The 26237-nt window shown below is 46.2% G+C and overlaps 2 protein-coding genes across 2 annotated transcripts in view; both read left to right on the forward strand.

Moving 5' to 3' along the window:
- Positions 1 to 26237, forward strand: part of RBBP4 (RB binding protein 4, chromatin remodeling factor) — a 418599-nt gene that overhangs the window by 26546 nt on the left and 365816 nt on the right. The gene's annotated exons all lie outside the window — the stretch shown is intronic.
- Positions 1 to 26237, forward strand: part of HDAC1 (histone deacetylase 1) — a 43232-nt gene that overhangs the window by 6659 nt on the left and 10336 nt on the right. Inside the window, exons 2-3 of the mRNA XM_050795505.1 lie at positions 2228 to 2340; positions 18033 to 18150. Of these exons, the coding sequence (XP_050651462.1) occupies positions 2228 to 2340; positions 18033 to 18150 (231 nt within the window). The remainder of the gene's footprint in view (positions 1 to 2227; positions 2341 to 18032; positions 18151 to 26237) is intronic.

Raw genomic sequence — 26237 nt, forward strand, 5'->3', positions numbered from 1 at the left:
GTTTCACCGTGTTAGTCAGGATGGTCTTGATCTCCTTACCTCGTGATCCGCCCATCTCGGCCTCCCAAAGTGCTGGGATTACAGGCTGAGCCACCATGCCCGGCTGGGAATAGACATCTTACTTGAGAAACCGAGTTTTGCAGTGAGGTCATTACTTTGGGACTCAGATTTGGCTCTGCCATTGAGAAGCTTTGCAATACTAGGCAAGTCACCTTACATTTCAGATTACTCTCCTATAAAATCAAAATGATAGGAGTTCCTATTATGAGAACAATGATGGGAAAGCTCTTTAAGAGTTTAAAGTATGGCTGGCGCCAGGCTCACGTCTGTAATCCCAGCACTTTGAGAGGCCAAGGTGGGTGGATCATTTGAGGTCAGGAGTTTGAGACCAGCCTGGCCAACATGGTGAAACCCTGACTCTACTAAAAGTACAAAACTTAGGCGTGGTGGCACATGCCTGTAATCCCAGCTACTCAGGAGGCTGAGGCAGGAGAATTGTTTGAACCCGGCAGGCAGTGAGCCTGAGATCGCACCACTGAACTCTAGCCTGGGTGACAGAGTGAGACTCTGTCTCCAAAAATAAAAATAAAAATTAAGTCGTACCTAAATAAAAAGGACAATTTCTTTTAAAGTCTCTCAGCAACCTGATTAAGATATAGAGATATGTCTTTATTTTAATTATAGTAAATTTAGTCATGAAGGATGCAGTCACTCAAGAAGTTATATAGAAGAGGATCCAGGGTGGAATTCTAAGGAAGTGGACAGTACCCTTCATGCTCCGTACCACCCTGTCATAGCATTTGTCAATGTGTATAGGAATACACACAGCACGGTTGGCAAACTAATTAAAAACTTAGGAAAAGGATGGTTGGCCTGCACTATTGGAGGCTCACATCTGTAATTCCAGCACTTTAGAAGGCTAATCAGGAGTTTGAAACCAGCCTGGGCAACAAAGCAAGATGCCATCTCTACAAACAAGCAAACAAACAAAAACATCAAACAAACAAACAAAAAAACGTAAAAAGAAAAGGATGGTGTCTCAGAGCCCCACCCTGACTACCCTCACCTCAGGTACTCCCTTACCCTTCTGGATAAGGTATCTTAGTCCTCCAGGTCTGAGCCTTGACTGGATGCAGGCTTGATAGGCAAGGGAGTTGCTAGGGATCAAGGCTCATGCCTTTTTTTCACTGGGTGGCGAAAGCTCTGCCTCAAGCTAATAAACCTCTAAGGAGAGATCTTTGGGTGTGTAGTTCACTTGATTTTGCAACAGTGTTCAAGGAACTTTCTACCAGGTAGATTTATAGGGCCCTCTAGATTAAGTGCAAACTAAAGTAGGTACCTGAGAAACCCAGTGTAGGGCCGGGCACAGTGGCTCATGCCTGTACTCCCAGCACTTTGGGAGGCTGAGGCGGGTGGATCACAAGGTCAGGAGATCGAGACCATCCTGGCTAACACAGTGAAACCCTGTCTCTACTAAAAAAAAAATGCAAAAAATTAGCCGGGCGTGGTGGAGGGCGCCTGTAGTGTCAACTACTTGGGAGGCTGAGCCAGGAGAATGGCGTGAACCCAGGAGGCAGAGCCTGCAGTGAGCCGAGATTGTGCCACTGCGCCCCAGCCTGGGCAACAGAGTGAGACTGTCTAAAAAAAAAAAAAGAAAAAGAAACCCAATGTAGCTTTTAGCATATTGGATTTGGAGTCAGAAGAGTGGGCTCCAGATCATTCATTAGCTGTGTGATCTTGAGCAGGCACTTAACTTCTCTGAGACTCAATTCAATTCATTGAATCTTTATTGAGCCTCTGTGATATACAAGGCATATTAATCCTTGCCTTCAAGGGGTACCCAGTCTTGTGGATATAGTCATGTAAATAATTCAGATATAAAATAATCCTAGCACTTTCGGAGGCTGAGGTGGGAGGATCACTTGAGGTGAGGAGTTTGAGACCAGCCTGGCCAACATGGTGAAATCCCACCTCTACTAAAATACAAAAATTAGCTGGGTTTGGTGGCACGCACCTGTAATCCCAGCAATTTAGGAGGCTGAGGCAGGACAATTGCTTGAACCTGGGAGGCGGAGGTTGCAGAGAGCTGCCGAGATAGCACCATTGCACTCCAGCCTGGGTGACAGAGCGAGACTCCATCTCAAAAAAAAAGAAAAAAAAAATTCCTGGGTTCTCCTGGGAGTGTATGTCTAACCGTTTCGTGAAGCTGTCACTGTCTCTTCTTCAGGGGATGTTGGAAATTACTACTACGGACAAGGCCACCCAATGAAGCCTCACCGAATCCGCATGACTCATAATTTGCTGCTCAACTATGGTCTCTACCGAAAAATGGAAATCTATGTGAGTTACCAGATGTGCTATTATTCCCTAACTGCATCTGCTCTGGTTCCCTATATGCCATTCATTATCTCATTTTCTCCACCACTCATTTACATGTTGACTGCTGTTACAAGGCAGGTACAATAAATGATAAAGATTTTTGGCTGGGCATGGTGGCTTACGCCTGTAATCACAGCACTTCAGGAGGTGGAGGCAGGAGGATCACTTGAACCTAGGAGTCCTAGGTCAGCCTGGGCAACATAGGGAAATCCTGTCTCTACAACAAAATTTGGCCATGGTGGCGTGTGCCTGTGGTCTCAGGTACTTGGGAGGCTGAGGTGGGAAGACTGCTTGAGCCTGGGAGGTCGAGGCTGCAGTGAGCTATGATTGCACCACTGCATTTCAGCCTGGGGGACAGAGCAAGACTCTGTCTTAAAAAAAAAGCTAGGCTGGGCATGGTGGCTTACGCCTGTAATCCCAGCACTTTGGGAGGCTGAGGTCAGGAGATCGAGACCATCCTGGCTAACACGGTGAAACCCTGTCTCTACTAAAAATACAAAAAATTAGCCGGGCATGGTGGCGGGCGCCTGTAGTCCCAGCTGCTCGGGAGGCTGAAGCAGGATAATGGTGTGAACCCATGAGGCAGAGCTTGCAGTGAGCTGAGATCGCACCACTGCACTCCAGCCTGGGTGACAGAGCGAGACTCCATCTCAAAAACAAAACAAAACAAAAAAACAAAGCCAGGTGCAGTGGCTCATGCCTGTCATACTAGCACTTTGGGAGGCCGAGATGGGCAGATTGCTTGAGCCCAGGAGTTCGAGACCAACTTGGTCAACATGGCAAGACCTCGTCTTTACAAAAAAGTAGCCGGGCATGGTAGCAAGTGCCTGTAGTCCCAGCTACTTAGGAGGCTGAGGTGGGAGGAACATTTTGAGCCTGGGAAGCAGAGGTTACAGTGATCCGTGATTGTACTACTGTGCTCCAGCCTGAGAGACAGAGTGAGACCCTGTCTCAAAAAACCAAAACAAAACCAAAAAACCAAAAATTTAATGCCAAAATAAGAGTGAGTAGGACTGTGTTGAAGTAGATGCCAAATCTCTAGTTATCAGAGAGTATAGACTCTGTCTAACCTGTAGATTCAGCTACAAGTGACTTTTCACTGATCTTGGGGTTTTTTTGTTTTTTTTTTTTTTTTTGAGACGGAGTCTTGCTCTGTCACCCAGGCTGGAGTGCAGTGGCCGGATCTCAGCTCACTGCAAGCTCCGCCTCCTGGGTTTACGCCATTCTCCTGCCTCAGCCTCCCGAGTAGCTGGGACTACAGGCGCCCGCCACCGCGCCTGGCTAGTTTTTTGTATTTTTAGTAGAGACGGGGTTTCACCGTGTTAGCCAGGATGGTCTCGATCTCCTGACCTTGTGATCCGCCCGTCTCGGCCTCCCAAAGTGCTGGGATTACAGGCTTGAGCCACCGCGCCCGGCCGATCTTCGAGTTTTTAAAGAGATGCTGGAAATCCAGATTATTATGTAAAATCTCCCAAGAAACCTTGTCTCTACAAAAAATACAAAAAAAAAATTAGCTGGCATGCTGGCCTGCACCTGTAGTCCCAGCTATCTGGAAGGCTGAGGTCGGAGGATCACTTGAGCCTGGGAGGTCAAGGCTGTGGTGAGCCGTAATTGCACCACTGCACTCCAGCCCAGGTGACAGAATGAGATTTTGTCTCAAAAAAAAAAGTTAACCCAGAGTTTTTGCTTTTTGGTTTTTATTTGAAGCATGTATTCAAACCAAAAACATTAGTACATCTGTAGACCAAATAGGTCCAATGGTTCCCAGTTTTAACCTCTCTGGAGACAGTGAGGAGGAACAAGTGAAGGGTTTTTAATGAAAGAGGGATAGGAACAGGCATGCATTTTAGAAGCAGAGAGGCTAGGTGAGTGGCTGTTACAAGAGTCCAAATGAGAAAATAAAGAGGGACTAGGGGTGCATGTTGCCTTACAGCATAAGAATCTGTGGTTAAAAAGTCTGTTTCTACAGCTTGAGTAATCTAACAACAGTGGTATTTTTGTCACCCATTCCAGAGACTGAAAGAAGATGAGTGTTCTTTCCTAGATGGCCTTGTCATGTCTCTGGAGCCAGTGGAGGCAACTGGGGAAGCAAGGAAGGAAAGTAGAAGAGTAGACAGACCTTGGGACTACAGAGCTTTTTTAGGTGTGAAGGCAGCTGGGAATGAAAAACAGAAAAGGCAGAAGATATTTTTAGGTACTCTAGGGAGCAGACTATCTCTGCTCCCTAGAGCTCTGCTCCCTGCAGGCTGGAGTGCAGTGGGGTGATCATAGCTCACTACAGCCCTGAACTCCTGGGCTCAAGTTATCTTCCCACCTCAGCCTCCCAAGTAGCTAGGACTACAGGCAGGCACCACCATGCCTGTTTTTTTTTTTTTTTTTTTTTTTTGAGACAGGGTCTCACTTTGTCACCCAGGCTGGAGTGCAGTGGTGCGATCTCAGCTCACTGCAACCTCTGCTTTCTGGGCTCAGGTGATTCTCCAGCCTCAGCTTGCCAAGTAGCTGGATTTAAAGGTGTAAGCCACCATGCCTGGCTAATTTTTTGGTAGAAATGGGGTTTTACCATTTTGCCCAGGCTGATCTTGAATTCCTGAACTCAAAGCAATCCGCCTGCCTTGGCCTCCCAAAGTGCTGGGATTATAGGCGTGAGCCACCATACCCAGCCTCTCTCGGCTAATTCAAAAAAATTTTTTTGTTGAAACAGGGTCTTGCTGTTTTGCCCAGGCTGGCGTCAAACCCCTGGCCTCAAGAGATCTTCCTACTTTAATCTCCCAAAGTGCTGAGACTTTAAGCATCAGCCACCATGCCTGTATTCTTTTTAAAAAATTATAAAAATGATTTTTATTTTTTACCTGCAGTTCCAAGCACAGTATGTTTTAGTTTTACATGTTTGATTGTTATATAGATGGAGCCATACCGTATTTATTATGTGACTTTCTTATTTTTGCTAAATATGTTCTTGAGACTCACCCATGTTGATACATGTAGCTGTATTTATTTATTTATTTATCTATTTATTATTATTATTTTTTGAGACAGAGTCTCGCTCTGTTGCCCAGGCTGGAGTGCAGTGGCGCGATCTCGGCTCACTGCAAGCTCCACCTCCCGGGTTCACACCATTCTCCTGCCTCAGCCTCCCCAGTAGCTGGGACTACAGGTGTCTGCCACCATGCCTGGCTAATTTTTTCTATTTTTTAGTAGAGACGGGGTTTCACTGTGTTAGCCAGGATGGTCTCGATCTCCTGACCTTGTGATCCGCCCACCTCGGTCTCTGAAAGTGTTGGGATTACAGGCGTGAGCCACCGCGCCTGGCTGCTGTATTTATTTTTACTGAATTTCATTGAAATAAATGTATTCTAGTCTGTTATCTCATTGATGGGCATTTGATTTGCTTCTGGGGTTTGACTATTGCAAATACTGCTGCTATGAACTTTCTTGAACATGTCTCTTGATGCATATATGCTAAAGTTTCACTAAAGGATATACTAGGAGTAGAATTGGATCAGGACATATGCAAATACTCACCTGTATTAGATAAAGCCAAAATAGTTTCCACTTGCCAGCTATGTAAGAATTGCAGTTGCTCTGAGTCCTTGCCAAAACTTGATTTTGTCAGATTTCAATTTTGTTGCTAATTTAGGTAGACATGAAATGGTATCTTACTATTATTTTAATTTGTATTCCCCAATTCCTATTCAACCGTTTTGCCCATTTTCCTATTTGGTTGTCTTTTTTTTTTTTTTTTGACACAGTGTCTCACTCTGGCACTCAGGCTGCAGTGCAGCAGTGCGATCTCGGCTCACCGCGTCCTCCGCCTCCCAGGCTCAAGCCATCTTTCCATCTCAGCCTCCTGAGTAGCTGGGACCACGGGTGCATGCCACCACACTCGGCTAATTTTTGTATGTTTGTAGATATGGGGTTTTGCTGTGTTAACCAGGTTGGTCTCAAACTCCTGGGCTCAAGTGATCTGCCCACCTTGGCTTCCCAAAGTGCTGAGATTACAGGCATGAGCCACAGTGCCTGACCCATTTCTTTTATATATTAAATGTCCATTTTTACTTATTCATTGCATATATACTCATCAGGCACCTATTTTGTGCCAGGCAGTATGTGTGTGTCTGGCTTTGGGCTCTCTGTTCGGTTGACTTGGTCTGCTTATTGACCCATATGCCAATACCACAGTGGCTTAATTACTTAATTTATATTATAGTAAGTCTTGTTATGTGGTAGCACAGTTCTCCCACTTTGTTCTTCTGAAAAAGTGATTTGGCTATTTGCCCTTTCACTTTTTTTTTCTTTTTCTCGCTCTTTTTTTTTTTTTTGAGACAGAGTTTTGCTCTTGTTGCCCAGGCTGGAGTGCAATGGTGCAATCTCAGCTCACTGCAATCTCTACCTGCCGAGCAGCTGGGATTACAGGCATGCGCCACCATAGCCAGCTAATTTTGTATTTTTAGTAGAGATGGGATTTCTCCATATTGGTCAGGCTGGTCTCGAACTCCCAACCTCAGGTGATCCGCCCACCTTGGCCTTGCAAATTTTGGGATTACAGGTGTGAGCCATGGCACCCAGCCTCTTTTTCTCTCTTTTAGAGACAGTGTTTTACTCTGTTGCCTGGGCTAGAGTATAGTGGCACAGTCATAGCTCATTGCAGCCTCAACCTCCTGGACTCAAGTAATCCTCCCTCCTCAGCCTCCTGAGTAGCACTTCTTTTTAATTTAATTGTGATTTTGATATGCATTTCACTAATTCACCAAGGTCTATTTAGAGCTGATTCTGTTGTTTGTTTTGTTTCTGTAGGATCCTGGACTGTGTTTCCTGTGTATTTTGTGATTTTGGACTGTGGGGTAATGCAGTAGCCCACTCTTATCTGAGTGGGGATACTTTCTAGGACCCCCAGTAGATGCCTGAAACCATGGATAGTACTGTACCCTATATATGTTATATTTTTTCCTGTACATATATACCTCTGATAAAGCTTAATTTTTAAATTAGGTAGAGTAAGAAATTAACAACAATAATAATAAACTAGGACAATTATAACAATAAACTGTTTGCAGTTTCATGCATAGAAGATTCATTCCTGGCCAGGCGTGGTGGCTCATGCCTATAATCCCAGTGCTTTGGGAGGCCAAAGCCAGTGGATCACCTGAGGTCAGGAGTTCGAGATCACCTTGACTAACATGGTGAAACCCTGTCTCTACTAAAAATACAAAATTAGCCAGATGTGGTGTCGCATGCCTGTAATCCCAGCTACTCAGGAGGCTGAGACAGGAGAATCATTTGAACCTGGGAGGCAGAGGTTGCAGTGAGCTGAGATCGCACCATTGCACTCTAGCTGGGGCAATGAGAAACTCCTTCCCAAAAATAAAAAAAAAGAAGATTCATTCCTACTGTAGATCTTAGCTCTTAGCAACTTCAGCACAGGATTTTTTTCTTTCCTTACTGTATTAAGAACTTCAACCCTTTCATATAAAGGAAGCACAGCACAGCTTCTCTTTGGCATATTGCCAACATCACTACTCTTGTACTTTGGGGCCATTATTAAGTAAAACAAGGGTTTCTTGAACAGAAACACTGCGATACCTTGATAACTGACCTGATTACTGAGAGATCTACTAAGTGACTCACAGGTGGGTAGTATACAGCGTGGATATGCCAGATAAAGGGATGATTCACACCCAGGGGACAGACCTGGATGTTACAGAATTTCATCATGAATGGCTCACAATTTGAAACTTATGAATTGTTTATTTCTGGCATTTTTCATGTAATATTTTTGGACAGTGATTGTGTGTCACTGGAACTGTAGAAACCACAACTGAGGATAAGAGGGCACTGCTGTATTCTTTGGAACTTTTTTTTTTTTTTTTTTTTTGAGACAGAGTCTCGCTCTGTCACCCAGGCTGGAGTGCATTGGCGCGATCTCCACTCACTGCAAGCTCCGCCTCCCAGGTTCAAGCCATTCTCCTGCCTCAGCCTCCCATATAGCTGGGACTACAGGCGCCCACCACCGCGCCCGGCTAATTTTTGTATTTTTTTAGTAGAGACGGGGTTTCACCGTGTTAGCCAAGATGGTCTCGATCTCCTGACCTCGTGATCCACCCGTCTCGGCCTCCCAAAATGCTGGGATTACAGGCATGAGCCACCGCGCCTGGCCTCTTTGGAACTTTGAGTCCTGGGATGAAGATGGGTTGTTAGAAGGTGATTTGCTTTTACTTTGTAAAAGAGGTGGCATTTGAGATGAGCTCTTTCCTTCAGAGATTTGGGGTAAGGGACGAATTTCAGATAATAGGAAGAACATGAGCACAAACACTGTTGAAAAGCTCTATAGCTCTCTAGGTCTTAAGGAGGAGTTGTTTGGAGTATAATATTTGTGAAAGAGAGTGGGGCAATTACATTGGGAAGGGAACCATGTGAAATTTCTTGATTGCTATATCAAAGAACTTAGAATCTTTACTTCGTCAACAGGGTGTCATTGAATGAGAGCAGTACATTAACATTTTAAGATTTTTGTGATACCAGTATGGAAGATGGAAGCTGATAAGGCTGGATAGAAATAGGACCAATTAGGAGGCCAAAAATACTCCAAGTGAGATTTAATTTATGTATGGGTTTTGTTTTGTTTTATTTTTTCTTTTTACTTATTTTTTTTTTTTTTTTGAGACGGAGTCTCGCTCTGTCGCCCAGGCTGGAGCTCAGTGGCACAATCTCAGCTCACTGTAAGCTCTGCCTCCCAGGTTCACGCCATTCTCCTGCCTCAGCCTCCCGAGTAGCTAGGACTACAGGCGCCCGCCACCATGCCTGGCTAATTTTTTGTATTTTTATATTTTTGTATTTTTAGTAGAGACGAGGTTTCACCATGTTAGCCAGGATGGTCTCGTGATCCGCCTGCCCCGGACTCCCAGGCGTGAGCCGTGGCGCCCGACCTGTTTTATTTTTTGAGATAGGGTGTTGCTCTGTCATCCAGGCCGGAGTGCAGTGATGTGATCACAGCTCACTGCAGCCTCACCCTCCTGGGCTCAAGTGATCCTCCCACCTGAGTCTCCTGAGTAGCTGGGACTACACTGTGTGCTACTATACCTGGCTAATTTTCATATTTTTTATAGAGATGGGATTTCCCCTTGTTGTGTAAGCTGGTCTCAAAGTGCTGGGCCCAAGCAGTCTGCCCCTCTTGGCCTCCCAAAGTGTTAGGATTGTAGGCATGAGCCACCACACCCAGCCAAGAGTTAACTGGTTAGGTCAACAGTTACTCATTGAGCAGCTGCTGTATGTCAGGCACCATGCTTGTTGCTTCAAATAAAGGTAGAACCTGCTCCTGGCCTCCCAGAGTAGACCAAGCAAACATGCAATTTCTATGCAGTTTGGTGAGTGAAATGATAAGGGAAGTACAGGCTTCTCAGGATAACATTTCAGAGAGTTACTTAACTGAGATTCTGAGAGGTCAAGGACAGCTTTTTGGGGGAATTGGCTTTTCTTCTCTCTCTCTCTTTCTCTCTCTCTCTCTTTTTTAAGAGACAGCCTTAGGCCGGGCGTGGTGGCTCAAGCCTGTAATCCCAGCACTTTGGGAGGCCGAGACGGGCAGATCACAAGGTCAGGAGATCGAGACCATCCTTGCTAACCCGGTGAAACCCCGTCTCTACTAAAAAAATACAAAAAAACTAGCCGGGCGAGGTGGTGGGCGCCTGTAGTCCCAGCTACTCGGGAGGCTGAGGCAGGAGAATGGCGTGAACCTGGGAGGCGGAGCTTGCAGTGAGCTGAGATCCGGCCACTGCACTCCAGCCTGGGCGACAGAGCGAGACTCCGTCTCAAAAAAAAAAAAAAGAGACAGCCTTGGCCGGGTGTGGTGGCTCACGCCTGCAATCCCAGCACTTCGGGAGGCCGAGGCAGGCAGATCACTTGAGGTCAGGAGTTCAAGACCAACCTGGCCAACATGGTGAAACCCTGTTTCTACTAAAAATACAAAAATTAGCTGGGCATGGTGGTGGATGCCTGTAATCCCAACTACTCGGGAGGCTGAGGCAGGAAAGTCGCTTGAACCTGGGTGGCGGAGACTGCAGTGAGCTGAGGTTGCACCACTGTACTCCAGCCTGGGCAACAGAGCGAGTCTAAAAAAAAAAAAAAAAAAAAAAAAAAAGCCTTGCTTTGTTGCCAAGGATGGAATGCAGTGGCTATTCCTAGGTGAGATTATAATGCACTATAGCCTCAAACTCCTGTGCTCAAGTGATTCTCCTGCCTCAGCCTCCCAAGTAGTTGAGACTACAAGTGTGTGCCTGGGTTGACTTTTAATTTGCAATCTAGAGGTTGAGTAGAGGGTGTGAAGAGAACAGTGTTCTAGATCATAGCATGTATAAAGGCCTAAAGGTGAGAGAGATGGCCCTTGGGGAACTGCAAGCAAAATGGTGCTTGGCAGATTGGCACAGTGAATGAGATCAATTCAGCCTCTCAAACATGTTTTATTTAACTCACAAAGTATTTTAAGGGCTTTACGTTAGTGACCAACCTTTAAAAAATGAAATCTGTCCAGAAAGGATCTGGCAGTTGGGCTCAAATTCCCTCATGGCAGTCATCAGCTAGAGCTATGTAAATAAAGGCTGTCCTCTGCTCACCAGTGTTTTGTTTATGTTTGTTTTAAGCACCAAGTTAGTTAGCTAAACTGACTGGCCCTTATGAGTGCTTTGAGTTGGTGTTCCCTGGGATAGAGCACAAAATATTTAGGGGAGTGCAAGTAGGGTGAGCAGGCAGATTATTCTGGTTTTCCAAGCCAGGTTAAAGAGTTTGAACTTGATATTTTGAGTAATGAAGCCATTGAAGTGTTTTTAGAGGGGAGTGACATGATTCAGTTTGCATTTTAAGACTGATAACTCTATAACAGGCACAGTGACACATGCTCGTAATCCCAGCTACTAGCAAGGGTGAGGCAAGAGGATCACTTGAGCCCAGGAGTTCAAGACCAGCCTGGGCAACATAGGGAGATCCTGTCTCTAAATAAAAAAGAAAAAGACAGGCCGGGCATGGTGGCTCACGCCTGTAATCCCAGCATTTTGGGAGGCTGAGGCGGGTGGATCACCTGGGGTCAGCAGTTTGAGACCAACCTGGCCAACATCCCCATCTCTACTAAAAAATACAAAAATTAGCCGGGCGTGATGGCGGGCGCCTGTAATCCCAGCTACTTGGGAGGCTGAAGCAAGAGAATTGCTTGAACCTTGGAGGCGGAGGTTGCAGTGAGCCAAGATCGTGCTGTTGCACTCCAGCTGGGTGACAAGAGTGAAACTTGGTGATACAAATTAAAAAAAAGGCCAGGCGGCCGGGCGCGGTGGCTCAAGCCTGTAATCCCAGCACTTTGGGAGGCCGAGACGGGTGGATCACGAGGTCAGGAGATCGAGACCATCCTGGCTAACACGGTGAAACCCTGTCTCTACTAAAAAATACAAAAAAACTAGCCGGGCGAGGTGGCGGGCGCCTGTAGTCCCAGCTACTCAGGAGGCTGAGGCAGGAGAATGGCGTGAACCCGGGAGGCGGAGCTTGCAGTGAGCTGAGATCCGGCCACAGCACTCCAGCCTGGGTGACAGAGCGAGACTCCGTCTCAAAAAAAAAAATGCCAGGCGCGGTGCCTCACGCCTGTAATCCCAGCACTTTGGGAGGCCGAGACGGGCGGATCACAAGGTCAGGAGATCGAGACCATCCTGACTAACATGGTGAAACCCCGTCTCTACTAAAAATACAAAAAAATTAGCCAGGCGTGGTGGCGGGTGCCTGTAGTCCCAGCTATTGGGGAGGCTGAGGCAGGAGAATGGCGTGAACCCAGGAGGCGGAGCTTGCAGTGAGCCGAGATCGCGCCACTGCACTCCAGCCTGGGTGACAGAGAGAGACTCTGCCTCAAAAAAAGAAAAAAAGAGAGAGAGAGAGAGAGAAAGAAAGGGGGAGAGGGAGAGAGAGAGGGAGAGAAAGAGAGAAAGAAAAAGAAGGAAAGAAAAAGAAAGAGAAAGAAAGAAGGAAGGAAAGAGAGAAAAGAAGGAAGGAAAAGAAAGAAAAGAAAAGAGAAAAGAAAGACAGACAGAAAAGTCTGCCTGTAGTATTGAGCATAAATTAACAATGGTTAAGAGGGAGGCTAGGATACCAGTTAGGAGATTGTTGCCAGAATCCAAGTCAAAAAAAATGGTAGCCCCGAAATGGAAGTGGACAGATTTGACAGATAATACATTGGTGGTAGTTTCAAGAGAAGCTGAATGTAGTGGATGAAAAAAGAAGAATCAAAGATGTTACCCCAGACCGGGCGTGGTGGCTCATGCCTGTAATCCTGGTACTTTGGGAGGCCGAGGCCGGCAGATCACCTGAGGTCAGGAGCTTGAGACTAGCTTGGCCAACATGGTGAAACCCTATCTCTACTAAAAATACAAAAATTAGCTGGGCGTGGTGGCGGGCACCTGTAATCCCAGCTGCTTAGGAGGCTGAGACAGGAGAATCGCTGAACCTGGGCAGCAGAAGTTGCAATGAACCGAGATCATGCCATTACACTCCAGCCTAGGCGACAGAATGAGACTGTCTCAAAAAACAAAACAAAACAAAAACAAACAAACAAAAAAACCAAAGGTGATGCCCTGGCTTCGATCTTGAACAGCTAGGTGGTTGGTGCTGAGAATAGGAAACCTGGGAAAGAGGGGCATAGGAAAAATAGGGTAGTAGATGCAATCAAGATTATGGAGGCACGAGAGAGACTGGCAATGGATTGAAATGGGAAAGCAAAAGAGGGCAGAGTTTAAAATGACACTTAGGTTTTCAGCCTGAGTAGACGTTGGTATCATTAACAGAAATAGTGAAAGAGAACTTCTGGAAGTTAAGTGGAATTTGAGTGCTTCTAGGCTCTCAACAACAAATTGTTCAGTCCAGTTGAATTTGAAGTGCCTTTAGGATTTGTGGGTGGAGCAGACTGAGAAGCTATTGGACGTATGAATCTGGAGCTCAGAACTAAGATCAAAATGGAGTTTGTGCAGTCATCTGTGTAGAAGGGATAGCCAGACCAGAGTTTTGATGACATTAGGAAGAGGGTAAAGGGCTTAGTATAGTAAAAACAACTTGGTATTTGGAGCCAAGTCTTTTTTCTTTCACTGTAGGTGTTTTGGTTTGCCTTTTTAGAGATAGGGTCTCACTGTTTGCCCAGGCTGGTCTTGAACTCCTGGGCTCAAGTGATCCTTACATCTTAGACTCCTGAGCAGCTGGGACTACGGTGCATGCCACTGCACCTGGCTTCACTATGGCTGTTTTTGATAAAACAGTATCTGTCGTTCAGTCTTGTATGCCGCATTAAATTAAGTGAGGATTAAATGAGAGTCAAAGTACCTGGAGCCAGATCTCTGGATTCCTTCCAGTTTACCAGCTGTGTAACCCCAGGCAAATTACTTAACCTCTCTCTTTTGTAGTTTCCTCCCTGTGAAATAAGGATAATAATAGTATGAATTTTTTTTTTTTTTTGGTGATGGAATTTCACTCTGTTGCCCAGAGTGCAGTGGTGTGATCTCGGCTCACTGCAACCTCTGCCTCCTGGATTCAAGCGATTCTCTGCCTCAGCCTCCCGAGTAGCTGCGATTACAGGCGCCTGCCACCACGCTCGGCTAATTTTTTGTATTTTTATTAGAGATGGGGTTTCACCATGTTGGTCAAGACTGGTCTCGAACTCCTGACCTCAAGTGATCTGCCCCGCTCAGCCTCTCAAAGTGCTGGGATTACAGGCATGAGCTATTGTGCCTGGCTGGGAACTTTTTTTTGTTTGTTTTTTGTTTTATCAGATGGATTCTCACTCTGTTGCCCAGGCTAGAGTGCAGTGGCACCATCTTGGCTCACTGCAACCTCTGCCTCCCAGGTTCAAGCAGTTCTCTGCCTCAGCCTCCTGAGTAGTTGGGATTATAGGTGCATGCCACCATGCCCGGCTAATTTTTGTATTTTCAGTAGAGACGGAGTTTCACCATCTTGGCCAGGTTGGTCTTGAACTCCTGACCTCTTGATCCACCCTCCTCAGCCTCCCAAAGTTCTGGGATCACAGATGTGAGCCTCTGTGCCTGGCCAAACTTTTTTTTTTTTGAGACAGAGTCATGCTCTGTTGCTCAGGCTGGAGTGCAGTGGCACGATCTGGGCTCACTGCAACCTCTGCTTCCTGAGTTCAAGTGATTCTCATACTGCAGCCTCCCGAGTAGCTGGAATTACAGGCGCCTGCCACTGTGCCCGGCTAATTTTTGTATTTTTTGTAGAGATGGGATTTTGTCATGTTGGCCAGGCTGGTTTCAAACTCCTGGCCTCAAGCAATCCTCCCACCTCGGCCTCCCAAAATGCTGGGATTATAGGCGTGAGCCAACGTACCTGGCCATGAACTTTAAAAGGTGTTTTTTTTGTTTTTTGTTTTTCAAAGATGGGGTCTTGGGAGTCTGAACCTATTCTGGCTAGGAGAGGTTGCCCGATAATTTATTTTATTTATGTATTTTTTTGAGCTGGAGTCTCGCTTTGTTGCCCAGGCTGGAATGCAGTAGCATGATCTCAGCTCACCGCAGCTTCTGCCTCTGAGTTCAAGCAATTCTTCTGCCTCAGCCTCCTGAGTAGCTGGGATTCCAGGCACCCGCCACCACTCCCAGCTAATTTTTGTATTTTTAGTGGAGATGGTGTTTCACTATGTTGGCCGGGGTGGTCTCAAACTCCTGGCCTCAGGTGATCTGCCCACCTCAGCCTCCCAAAGTGCTGGGATTACAGGTGTGAGCCACTGTGCCTGGCCCTGATAATTATTTTAAAAAAGAGAAAAAGACAGGGTCTCACTATGTTGTCCAGGCTAGCCTTGAAGTCCTAGGCTCAAGTGATCCTCCAGGGCTTAGATCTTTAAAAGGTTGTTGTGAGAATCATATGAGATAGTATTTAAAGTGTCTGAAAGAGTGACTGTCATAGAGGAAACAATAAATGTTGGCTGTGTATTGAAAATGCTTTATAAACTACAGAAAATATGGCAGGTTCTCAAATAACATCACTTCGCTCAGCATCATTTAATTACAACGTTGAGGAGAAAAATAACTGATATCTGGCGTGGCCACTATCTGTGTGGTGTTTGCACATTCTCCCCTTGTCTGTGTAGGTTTTCTCCGGGTACTCCAGTTTTCTGCCACATCCCAAAGATGTGCATGTGAGGTGAGTTGCCATGTTTTCATGGTCCTAGTCTGAGCAAGTGTGGATATGGGTGTGAGTGCACCCTGTGATGGAATGGCATCGTGTCCAAGGTTGGTTCCTTGTGCTGAGCTGCAGGGACAGGCTCTGGCCACCCTTGGAAATGAATGATTGAATTCAAATTATTGTCAAATAAAAATTCGTAAAGTAGATAATAATCATACAGATGCACAACAATAAAAGATGTGATACAGAAACACTCAGTGAGCCAGCCTGCCATATTTATTATTGTTCGTTTTTGAACTGCATGATGGTAGAAGGTTCTCCTTGCAATTTTCACTTTGCATACATTTATTATGTGATTTAACCCACCACCACCACAACCACCATCACTCACTGATTCACCAAAAATTGGGTAAATAATAATGTATATATTTTTTGAGACGGGGTCTTGCTCTGTTGCCCAGGCTGTAGTGCAGTGGCAAGATTACAGCTGACTGCAGCCTCGACTTCCCTGTGCTCAGGTGATCCACCTTAGCCTCTTGAGTAGCTGGGACTATAGGCAAGTACCACCACAGCCGGCTAATTTTTTATATTTTTGTAGAGGCAGGGTTCACCATGTTGTCCAGACTGGTCTCAAACTCCTGGGTTCAAGTGATCCACCTGCCTCAGCCTCCCGAAGTGCTGGGATTTTAAGCATGAGCCACTGCACCCAGCCCAATAATCATCTTCCTTATTTTTATAAATCTTTCTTAAATATAGGGATAGTTCACATTTATTTCAGTATTTAATGTTTGAAGTGTTTTGGGTCTTTATTTAGAATTTTAGTGATGTTTTTGTGACAGAAATATGCTGTAGGAGCTTAAATTCTTGTTTATATCAATTATCCTATGGTAAAATTGGTTTCTTAATACATTGTTTTGCCTACAGTCACAATTTCCAGGAACCTGTGGATAACATTAAGTGAGGACTTTTGTTGTATTGGTAATTAGAGAGGCAGAGGGTCATCTCTGAAGAAGACCTACCTTTAAGGGATGGGAGGAAAAGAAGAGAATTTTAAAAAGAGGGAAGGAGGAATCAGAATGTTGGGATAACCAGGAAATTATCTTGTCAAGGAAGTGGCAAGGGGAGGATGTGATAAAAATTGTTGATGTGATGACTTATAAAGGATTTCCCATCTGTTTCAGTTGTCATTAGATACCCTTTTTTCATGAACTCTTGGAGCCATTTTGTCCATAATTTTATGATACATATATATACATATATATTTTTATTTTTAATTTTTGAGAGGGAGTTTCGCTCTTGTTGCCCAGGATAGAGTACAGTGGCGCAATCTCAGCTTGCTGCAACCTCCACCTCCTGGGTTCAAGCGATTTTCCTGTCTCAGCCTCCTGAGTAGTTGGGATTACAGGTGCATGTCACCACGCCCAGCTAATTTTTGTGTTTTTTGTAGAGACCAGGTTTCATCATATTGGTCAGGCTGGTCTTGAACTCCTAACCTCAGGTGATCTGCCCGCCTCAGCCTCCCAAAGTGCTGGGATTATAGGCGTGAACCACCACACCCGGCCAGTTTTATATAATATTTAATAATAAAAAGTAATAATTTTGTAGGCCGAGCACGGTGGCTCACGCCTGTAATCCAGCACTTTGGGAGGCTGAGGCCGGCGGATCACCTGAGGTCAGCAGTTTGAGACCAGCCTGACCAACATGGCAAAACCCCGTCTCTACCAAAAATACAAAAATTAGCTGGCTTGGTAGTGGGCACCTGTAATCCCAACTACTCGGGAGGCTGAGGCAGGAGAATCTCTTGAACCCGGGAGGCGAAGGTTGCAATGAGCCGAGATCGCGCCATTGCACTCCAGCCTGGGTGACAGATTGAGACTCTGCCTCAAAAAAAAAAACAAAAAAAGAAAACAGAAAAAAAAGGCCTGGCGTGGAGACTCATGCCCGTAATCCCAGAACTTTGGGAGGCCGAGGCGGGCAGATCGCGAGGTCAGGAGATCGAGACCATCCCGGCTAACACTGTGAAACTCCGTCTCTACTAAAAATACAAGGCGGAGCTTGCAGTCAGCTGAGATTGTCCCAGTGCACTCTAGCCTGGGCAACAGAGTGAGACTCCGTATAAAATAAATAAATAAATAAATAAATAGTAATAATTTTGTGAAGCACCTTACAGTTTACAAGGAGATTTAACAACCTCTTCCGATTCTCTTAACTTCCCTGTGTGGTCCATGTTGTCCCTGTTTAATAAATGAGGAAATGGAGGTTCAAGAGATAGTAACTTGCCTAAGCAACAGAGCTTGAGTTACTCTAGGCCTTCTGATACTCTGTCTCCTTTGGTAATCTTGTTTGCCTAGTTATCTTGTAAATCTCTTGAGGCCTGAATCTAATCAGTTATTTCTTTTTATTCTTTATAGCACCTAGCTCCGTGCTGCGCAGGAAATAGAAATATTCAAACTAGATTGAGTAGACTGGCCGTGGTCAAAAATAACTTGCCCTTTCTCCCTTCTGCCCTCTAGCGCCCTCACAAAGCCAATGCTGAGGAGATGACCAAGTACCATAGTGACGACTACATTAAATTCTTGCGCTCCATCCGTCCAGATAACATGTCGGAGTACAGCAAGCAGATGCAGAGATGTAAGTCCATTCTGTTCCTCCACACTCTCAAGCCCCCAGTTGCATCCTACTTTCCACTGCAGAGGCCCGCTCTGCTGTCCTGGCATCTCCCATTCAGTGGACACCAGATTTCCCCTACCTCCTAAAGGTGCCAGAGTGCTTTTTCCCCTCAAGTCGGGTTTTTCATGTTTCCTGATTTGTGAACAATAGAGGTAGTACTTTTTCTGGTTATGTTCACAACACTGTCCCAAGAGTACTGTAATTATTGTAGTGGAAAAAGCACTGACCTGGGACGGAGAGACAGTAGATACAGTAAAATTTAACTCTAACTCTCAGCTGACTGGGCAAGTCACTTCTCAGATTTTTGTAAAGTGGACTGGGCCACGTGATCTCTGATTTCTGTCCAACTGTAACTGTTTTAACTTAGTGGGTATTGATTGAGAATTTAGAGGCCACTCAGGACAGATTCTAGATGGTGTAATCTTTGAGATGAGGTGATTGCGCCCCTGGCCCCTTGGACTTGAAACTTCAGAGCAGGTCTCATCTTGGAAGCCACGCTTAATTTGTAGGAATCGTGGGAATTATTTTAGCTGTGGGGGGGAAAAAAAAGTATTCAAATTTGGAACAAAACTATCATACCTGACTTCCCCCTTGTGTTATTTTAGAAATTATCTTTTAGCACCTAAGACTTCATATAGTGTAACAGCATTGACCAGAAGAAGTTTTGATTAATTTATGACAGCTTAGATTGAAGTGTCAGAAAATATGCGGCACTTGTTTATTGCTGCTGACCACAAGGTAGTCTTATTCCCAAGGAAGAAAGGTATTTATAACTATTATTATAACTAATAATAACTATACAGTGGTATTGATGACAGAACCACAGAGACCTTCCTTGAAGCATTAAGCTTCTTTGCTACTGACAACTCCAGGAGCTGCCAGCCGCTGTGAGTGAGGTGTTTGCTCTGAATTGCAGGGTCTTATTTCCCTCCAAGATGAGGCAAATTCATGCCTTTCCTGTAGATGGCTTTAGAGGTTTCCATAACCCATTTAGGCCAAGGATCAGGCTCTATTCTCAGCAGAGTGGGCTGTCACTAGAGAAGCAGCTTGCTATTAAAGTAAGAAAATAAGCTTTCATGTCTTAGTTTGAATCCTTGGTCTCCTAGCCCCTCTGGTGTTATTTCCCTGCCCCCTCCTTTTTTTTTTTTTTTTTTTCCTGAGACAGAGTTTCACTCTTGTTGCCCAGGCTGGAGTGCAATGGGGCGATCTCTGCTCACCACAACCTCCGCCTCCCAGATTCAAGTGATTATCCTGCCTCAGCTTCCCGAGTAGCTGGGATTACAGGGATGTGCCACCACACCCGGCTAATTTTGTATTTTTAGGTTTCTCCATGTTAGTCAGGCTGGTCTCGAACTCCTAACCTCAGGTGATCCACTGGCTTTGGCTTCCCAAAGTGCTGGGATTATAGGCGTGAGCCACCGTGCCCGACCTGTTTTCCCCCTTTAAGAGGAAGACAGGACAGGCACAGCGGTTCATGCCTGTAATCCTAGCACTTTGGAAGCCCAAGGTGGGAGGATTGCTTGAGCCCAGCCAGGAGTTTGAGACCAGCCTGGGCAATATAGTGAGACCCCCATCTCTACAAAAAAATTAAAAAATTAGCTGGGCATGGTGGTGCACACCTGTGGTCCCAGCTACTCGGGAGGCTGAGGAGGGAGGATCTTTTGAGCCTGGAAGGTCGAGGCTGCAGTGAGCCGTGATTGTACTACTACACTCTAGCCTGGGCAACAGAGTGAGACCAAAAAAAAAAAAAAAAAGACATTAGTGCCTATTTCCTAGTGAAGGATGAGGGGATAAGTGAAGATAATGTATTTAAAGTATCTACCCTCAATGAATTGCTTTTGATATTTTGCTGTTGCATAATCGCTTTTGCTATTATGACTTACTATTTTTATTATTTACAAACTCATCAAGGCAGACAAAATACTATGCCCTTAGGAGTGTGCAGGTTCTGCTCTGGTGCTCCAATTTTTCTGAATCCAGCATTCTAAAGTTGTACATTAAAAATTCAGTCTGGCTGGGCATGGTGGCTCACACCTATAATCCCAGCACTTTGGGAGGCCAAGGCAGGCAGATCACCTGGGGTCGGGAGTTTGAGACCAGCCTGGCCAACATAGTGAAACCCCATCTCTACTAAAAATACAAAAATTAGCTTGGTTTGGTGGTATATGCCTGTAATCCCAGCTACTCAGGAGGCGGAGGCAGGAGAATTGTTTGAACCCAGGAGGCAGAGGTTGCAGTGAGCTGAGATCGTGCCACTGCACTCTGGCCTGGGTGACAGAGCGGGACTCCATCTCAAAAAAAATAATTTGGTCTGGGCACCTATAGTCCCAACTACTCAGGAGGCTGAAGCAGGAAGATTGCTTGAGCCCAGGAGTTCAAGGCTAGTTTGGGCAATATAGTGAGACCTGATCTCTAAAAAAAAATTTTTTTCTAATTAAAATAATTAGGTCTTGGATTTTTCTGTCATCAGAAATGGGGGGTAGGAAGAATAAGCCTCTCTAAGGACTTCAGAGTACCTCACTGAGTTGATTCATAGGGTTATGGAGGGTCAGAGTAGACAAAGACTTTAGATGTCACTTAACATAGTGCTTTATAACCTGGGGTATCTACGAAGACAGTAATGAGCTCTTTTTAAAAAAAGAATTATTTTTATTTTTATTTTATTTTATTTTATTTTATTTTTTTTTTTTTTTTTTTTTTGACGGAGTCTCGCTCTGTCGCCCAGGCTGGAGTGCAGTGGCGCGATCTCGGCTCACTGCAAGCTCCCCCTCCCGGGTTCACGCCATTCTCCTGCCTCAGCCTCCCGAGTAGCTGGGACTACAGGCGCCCACAACCGCGCCCGGCTAATTTTTTGTATTTTTAGTAGAGACGGGGTTTCACCGTGGTCTCGATCTCCTGACCTTGTGATCCGCCCGCCTCGGCCTCCCAAAGTGCTGGGATTACAGGCGTGAGCCACCGCGCCCGGCCATTTTTATTTTTATTCTTGTTTTTAGAGATAGTTTATCATCCAGGGTAAGTACAGTGGCAAGATCATAGCTCACTGCAGCCTCAAATTCCTCTTTTTTTTTTTTTTTTTTTTTTTTTTTTTTGAGACGGAGTCTTGCTTTGTCGCCCAGGCTGGAGTGCAGTGGCGCGATCTCGGCTCACTGCAAGCTCTGCCTCCCAGGTTCACGCCATTCTCCTGCCTCAGCCTCCAAGTAGCTGGGACTACAGGCGCGCACCACCATGCCCAGCTAATTTTTTGTATTTTTAGTAGAGACGGGGTTTCACCGTGTTAGCCAGGATGGTCTCGATCTCCTGACCTCGTGATCTGCCCACCTCGGCCTCCCAAAGTGCTGGGATTACAGGCGTGAGCCACCGCGCCTGGCCTCAAATTCCTCTTACTCCTTAACTTGCCCTTCCTTAGAATATGTACCAATATCTAACCTAGGCGCTGGATGTAGTAGAATGCACCTGTAATGCCAGTGCAGGAGGGATAGCTTGAGGCCAGGAGTTCAAGACCAGCCTGGGCAGCATAGTGAGACCCCCATCTCTTTAAAAAAAAAAAAAGTAAAAAATTAGTTCATGGTGGCACATGCCTGTGATTCTGGCTACTCAGGAGCCTGAGGCAGGAGGATCCCTTGAGCCTAGTTCAAGCCTGCATTGAGGTATGGTCTCATTTCGCCACCACACTCCAGCCTGGGCAACGTGGCAAGAACTTGTCTCGATAAAAAAAACCACACATGGCCAGGTGCGGTGGCTCATGCCTGTAATCCCAGCACTTTGGGAGGCCGAGGTGGGCGGATCACAGGGTCAGGAGATGGAGACCATCCTGGCTAACACGGTGAAACCCCGTCTCTACTAAAAAAAATACAAAAAATTAGCCAGGAGTGGTGGCAGGTGCTTGTGGTCCCAGGTACTCGGGAGGCTGAGGCAGCAGAATGGCGTGAACCTGACAGGCGGATCTTGCCATGAGCTGAGATCGCGCCACTGCACTCCAGCCTGGGTGACAGAGCGAGACTCCTTCTCAAAAAACAAAAACAAACAATCCAAAAAATAAACCACACACACACACACACACAAAAAACATCCCACACACCTAACCTAGGAAGTTATGCTTGTGATAAGATCGAGTAAGTCAGGTTTTCTTGCTTGTGGCTGAAATGTAATAAACCCTTTCTGGTCACCTTGAGAGCCTTGACCAGAAGTTCTGACCTAGTATTTAGCAAGTGAAAATGGGAACACAAATAAATGCACTTAGGGGGCTTATGGTGAAAACATGATAAAAGGGATTGGTGAAAAATCAGGAGACATTCTCATCCATTTTACAGACATGTAAACTTGCCCAGTCACACAGCAAGGTGATGATAGACTGCAGAATGGAACTCTAGGCCCCCAATTCTGGAGTTTTAAAAAATATAGTGTATATAAAATATTTTAGACACACAGGCCAGGCAAGGTAGCTCATGCCTGTAATCCCAGCACTTTGGGAGGCTGAGACAGGTGGATCACTTGAGGCCAGGAGTTTGAGACCAGCCTGGCCAGCATGGTGAAACCCTGTCTCTACCAAAAGTACAAAAATTAGCCATGTGTGGTGGCGTGTGTGCCTGTAATCCCAGCTACTCAGGAGGCTGAGGCATGAGAATTGTTTGAACCTGGAAGGCAGAGGTTGCAGTGAGCCAAGATCGCACCACTGCACTTCAGCCTGGGCGACAGAGCAAGACTCCATCTCAAAGGAAAAAAAAAACAAAAAAAACCAAACATATTTTAGACACACACAAAAAGCATAAAAAATAATATAATACACTTTGGGAGGTCAAGGTGAGCGGATCAGGAGATGGAGACCATCCTGGCTAACACGGTGAAACCCCGTCTCTACTAAAAATACAAAAAAATTAGCTGGGCGTGGTGGCAGGCGCCTGTAGTCCCAGCTATTCGGGAGGCTGAGGCGGGAGAATGGCGTCAACCCAGGAGGCGGAGCTTGCAGTGAGCCGGGATGGTGCCACCGCACTCCATCCTGGGCGACAGAGTGAGACCCCGTCTCAAAATAAATAAATAAATAAATAATAATATAACGAACATCGGCTGGGCGCAGTGGCTCATGCTTATAATCCCAGCACTTTGGGAGGCTGAGGCGGATGGATCACGAGATCAGGAGATCGAGACCACCCTGGCTAACACGGTGACACCCCATCTCTACTAAAAATACAAAAAATTAGCCGGGCGTGATGGTGGGTGCCTGTAGTCCCAGCTACTCGGGAGGCTGAGGCAGGAGAATGGCGTGAACCCGGGAGGCGGAGCTTGCAGTGAGCTGAGATCCCGCCACTGCACTCCAGCCTGGGCAACAAAGCCAGACTCTGTCTCAAAAAAATAAAAATAAAATAATAATAATAATATAATGAACATCCATGTGCCCACTACCCAGCCTGAGAAAGAAAACATTATTAATACAGTTGATGCCCCCTTGGGCATCTTTCCTTGATCACATACCCTTTCTCTCCCACTCCCCCAGCCCCCCACCCCATTACCAGCACTGCCAAGGTATAAGCACTATCCTGAGGTTAGTGTTTAATCCCCACACCTCTTTCTACAGTGAGCATTTGACTGCCTTCTCTGCCTCCACCTCTCACCCAGTATTGCTTCCCTTTAGTCTAAAACTAGCCTGAGCATGAGAAAAGTGTATATAGTGGAAAGAGAGAAACCCATAGAAAAGTCCTCCCTAGCCTCACAGATTAGCTCACATGAGTATCTGCTCTTCCATTTGCCCCCTTTCCATCTCTAATCACATAGTTTATTGACTGGGAATAAATGGGCTGGTCATTTCAGCCACATGTTGGTTTGGGGCCTGAAGAAAAATATTTTTTTTTCTCACCTCCAAAACACCCATTCCTTCCCATGGAGGCTCCATATCCCAAATAAGAGTATAAACAAAGCTTTGGAAACGCAGGCAGGCCAAACCCTGTGCAGGAGGAAGTGGCCAGAGAGGGAAATCAGTCGCCAATGGATAAACAGCTGGGGCCCAGGGACCAAAGTTCTTATTTACACAGTCTCCCAGCGTTTACCCAGGAAGTGAGGAAGAGACCCACCCGCTGCACACTCCCTCATGCAGCCACGCTTCTGCAGAGCACCAGATCTTGGCACCCTCCAAGTTTAGGGCAGAACCAGAGCTGGTAACTCTTGTAGTCATTGTAGATCTTGAGCTTCAACTGTGTCTTGAGAGTTTACCAGCACGGTCCAAACTGGGCTCTTCTGCTGTCACCCCAGGGCTGCTCCTTCCTCTGCTTTTGGAACTCTTGTCAGTAACAGTGGGTACAGTAGAAGGCTGGGCAAGAGAATAAGTATGCAGGCCCATACTTCCTGCCTCTGACTTCCTGTAGCTCATCGATGTCTCAGCAGTTACTTTTTTTGTTTTTTGTTTTTGAGACGGAGTCTCACCCTGTCGCCCAGGCTGGAGTGCAGGGGTACGATCTTGGCTCACTGCAACTTCCGTGTTTTGGGTTCAAGTGATTCTCCTGCCTCAGCCTCCAAAGTAGCTGGGATTACAGGCACATGCCTGGCTCATTTTTGTATTTTTAGTAGAGATGGGGTTTTGTCATGTTGGCCAGGCTGGTCTCGAACTCCTGACCTCAAGTGATCCACCCACCTTGGCCTCCCAAAGTGCTGGGATTACAGGCATGAGCCACCACACCCGGCTGGCAATTACCTTTTCTGTAAGAGGTTTGGAGCTATAAAGTTCCTCTAGGTCTGAGTCTACAAGCTCCAGGTGTGCTTTCCTTCCTGTTTTCATTTCATTTGCCTTGTTGTTTGCATATGTTTCCACATTATGTACTACTTGGTACTTTTACCCCATTAGGCTCGAAATAACTTTACTCCAGTTGTCACTGTGAATGTAACAGTAAGACACTGGACTATGGGAGTCAAGACACCGGGACCCTGATTCTGGTTCTGCTACTGCCTGGTTTTATAACCTTGGGCAAATCACTTAACTGCTCGGTATCTGTTCCTCCGCGCAGTGGGGTTGATATCTGTCTTGTCCAGCTCATAGAGTTGTGAGGATCACATGAGGTTGTATATGTGAAAGGACTTAGAAAAGGGCCAGGATATATTTTCTTTTTTTTTTTTTTTTTTTTTTTTTTTTTTTTTTTTTTTTTGAGACGGAGTCTCGCTCTGTCGCCCGGGCTGGAGTGCAGTGGCCGGATCTCAGCTCACTGCAAGCTCCGCCTCCCGGGTTTACGCCATTCTCCTGCCTCAGCCTCCCGAATAGCTGGGACTACAGGCGCCCGCCGCCTCGCCCGGCTAGTTTTTTGTATTTTTTTTTAGTAGAGACGGGGTTTCACCGTGTTAGCCAGGATGGTCTCGATCTCCTGACCTCGTGATCCGCCCGCCTCGGCCTCCCAGAGTGCTGGGATTACAGGCTTGAGCCACCGCGCCCGGCCAGGATATATTTTCACAGGCTTTTTTTTTTTTTTTTTTTTTTTTTTTTTGAGACGGAGTCTCACGCTGTCGCCCAGGTTTGAGTGCAGTGGGGCGATCTCGGCTCACTGCAAGCTCCGCCTCCTGGGTTCACGCCATTCTCCTGCCTCAGCCTCCTGAGTAGCTGGGACTACAGGCGCCCGCCACTGCGCCCGGCTAATTATTTGTATTTTTAGTAGAGACGGGGTTTCACTGTGGTCTCGATCTCCTGACCTTGTGATCCGCCCGCCTCGGCCTCCCAAAGTGCTGGGATTACAGGCGTGAGCCACCGCGCCCGGCCTTTCACAGGCTTTTAAGACGGACAAACCAGCTGGGCGCGGCGGCTCACGCCTGTAATCCCAGCACTTTGGGAGGCCGAGGCGGGTGGATCACAGGATCAGTAGTTCGAGACCAGCCTGGCCAACATGCGAAACCCCGTCTCTACTAAGAATGCGGAAATCAGCCAGGCGTGGTGGGGGTAGGTGCCTGTAATCCCAGTTACTCCGGAGGCTGAGGCAGGAGAATCGCTTGAAACATGAGGGCAGAGATTGAAGTGAGCCAAGATTGCGTCACTGCACTCCAGCCTGGGCAACAAGAGCGAAACTCTGTCTCAAAAA

The sequence above is a fragment of the Macaca thibetana genome, chromosome 1 (assembly GCF_024542745.1).
Source record: "Macaca thibetana thibetana isolate TM-01 chromosome 1, ASM2454274v1, whole genome shotgun sequence".
Classification (NCBI taxonomy): Eukaryota; Metazoa; Chordata; class Mammalia; order Primates; family Cercopithecidae; genus Macaca; species Macaca thibetana.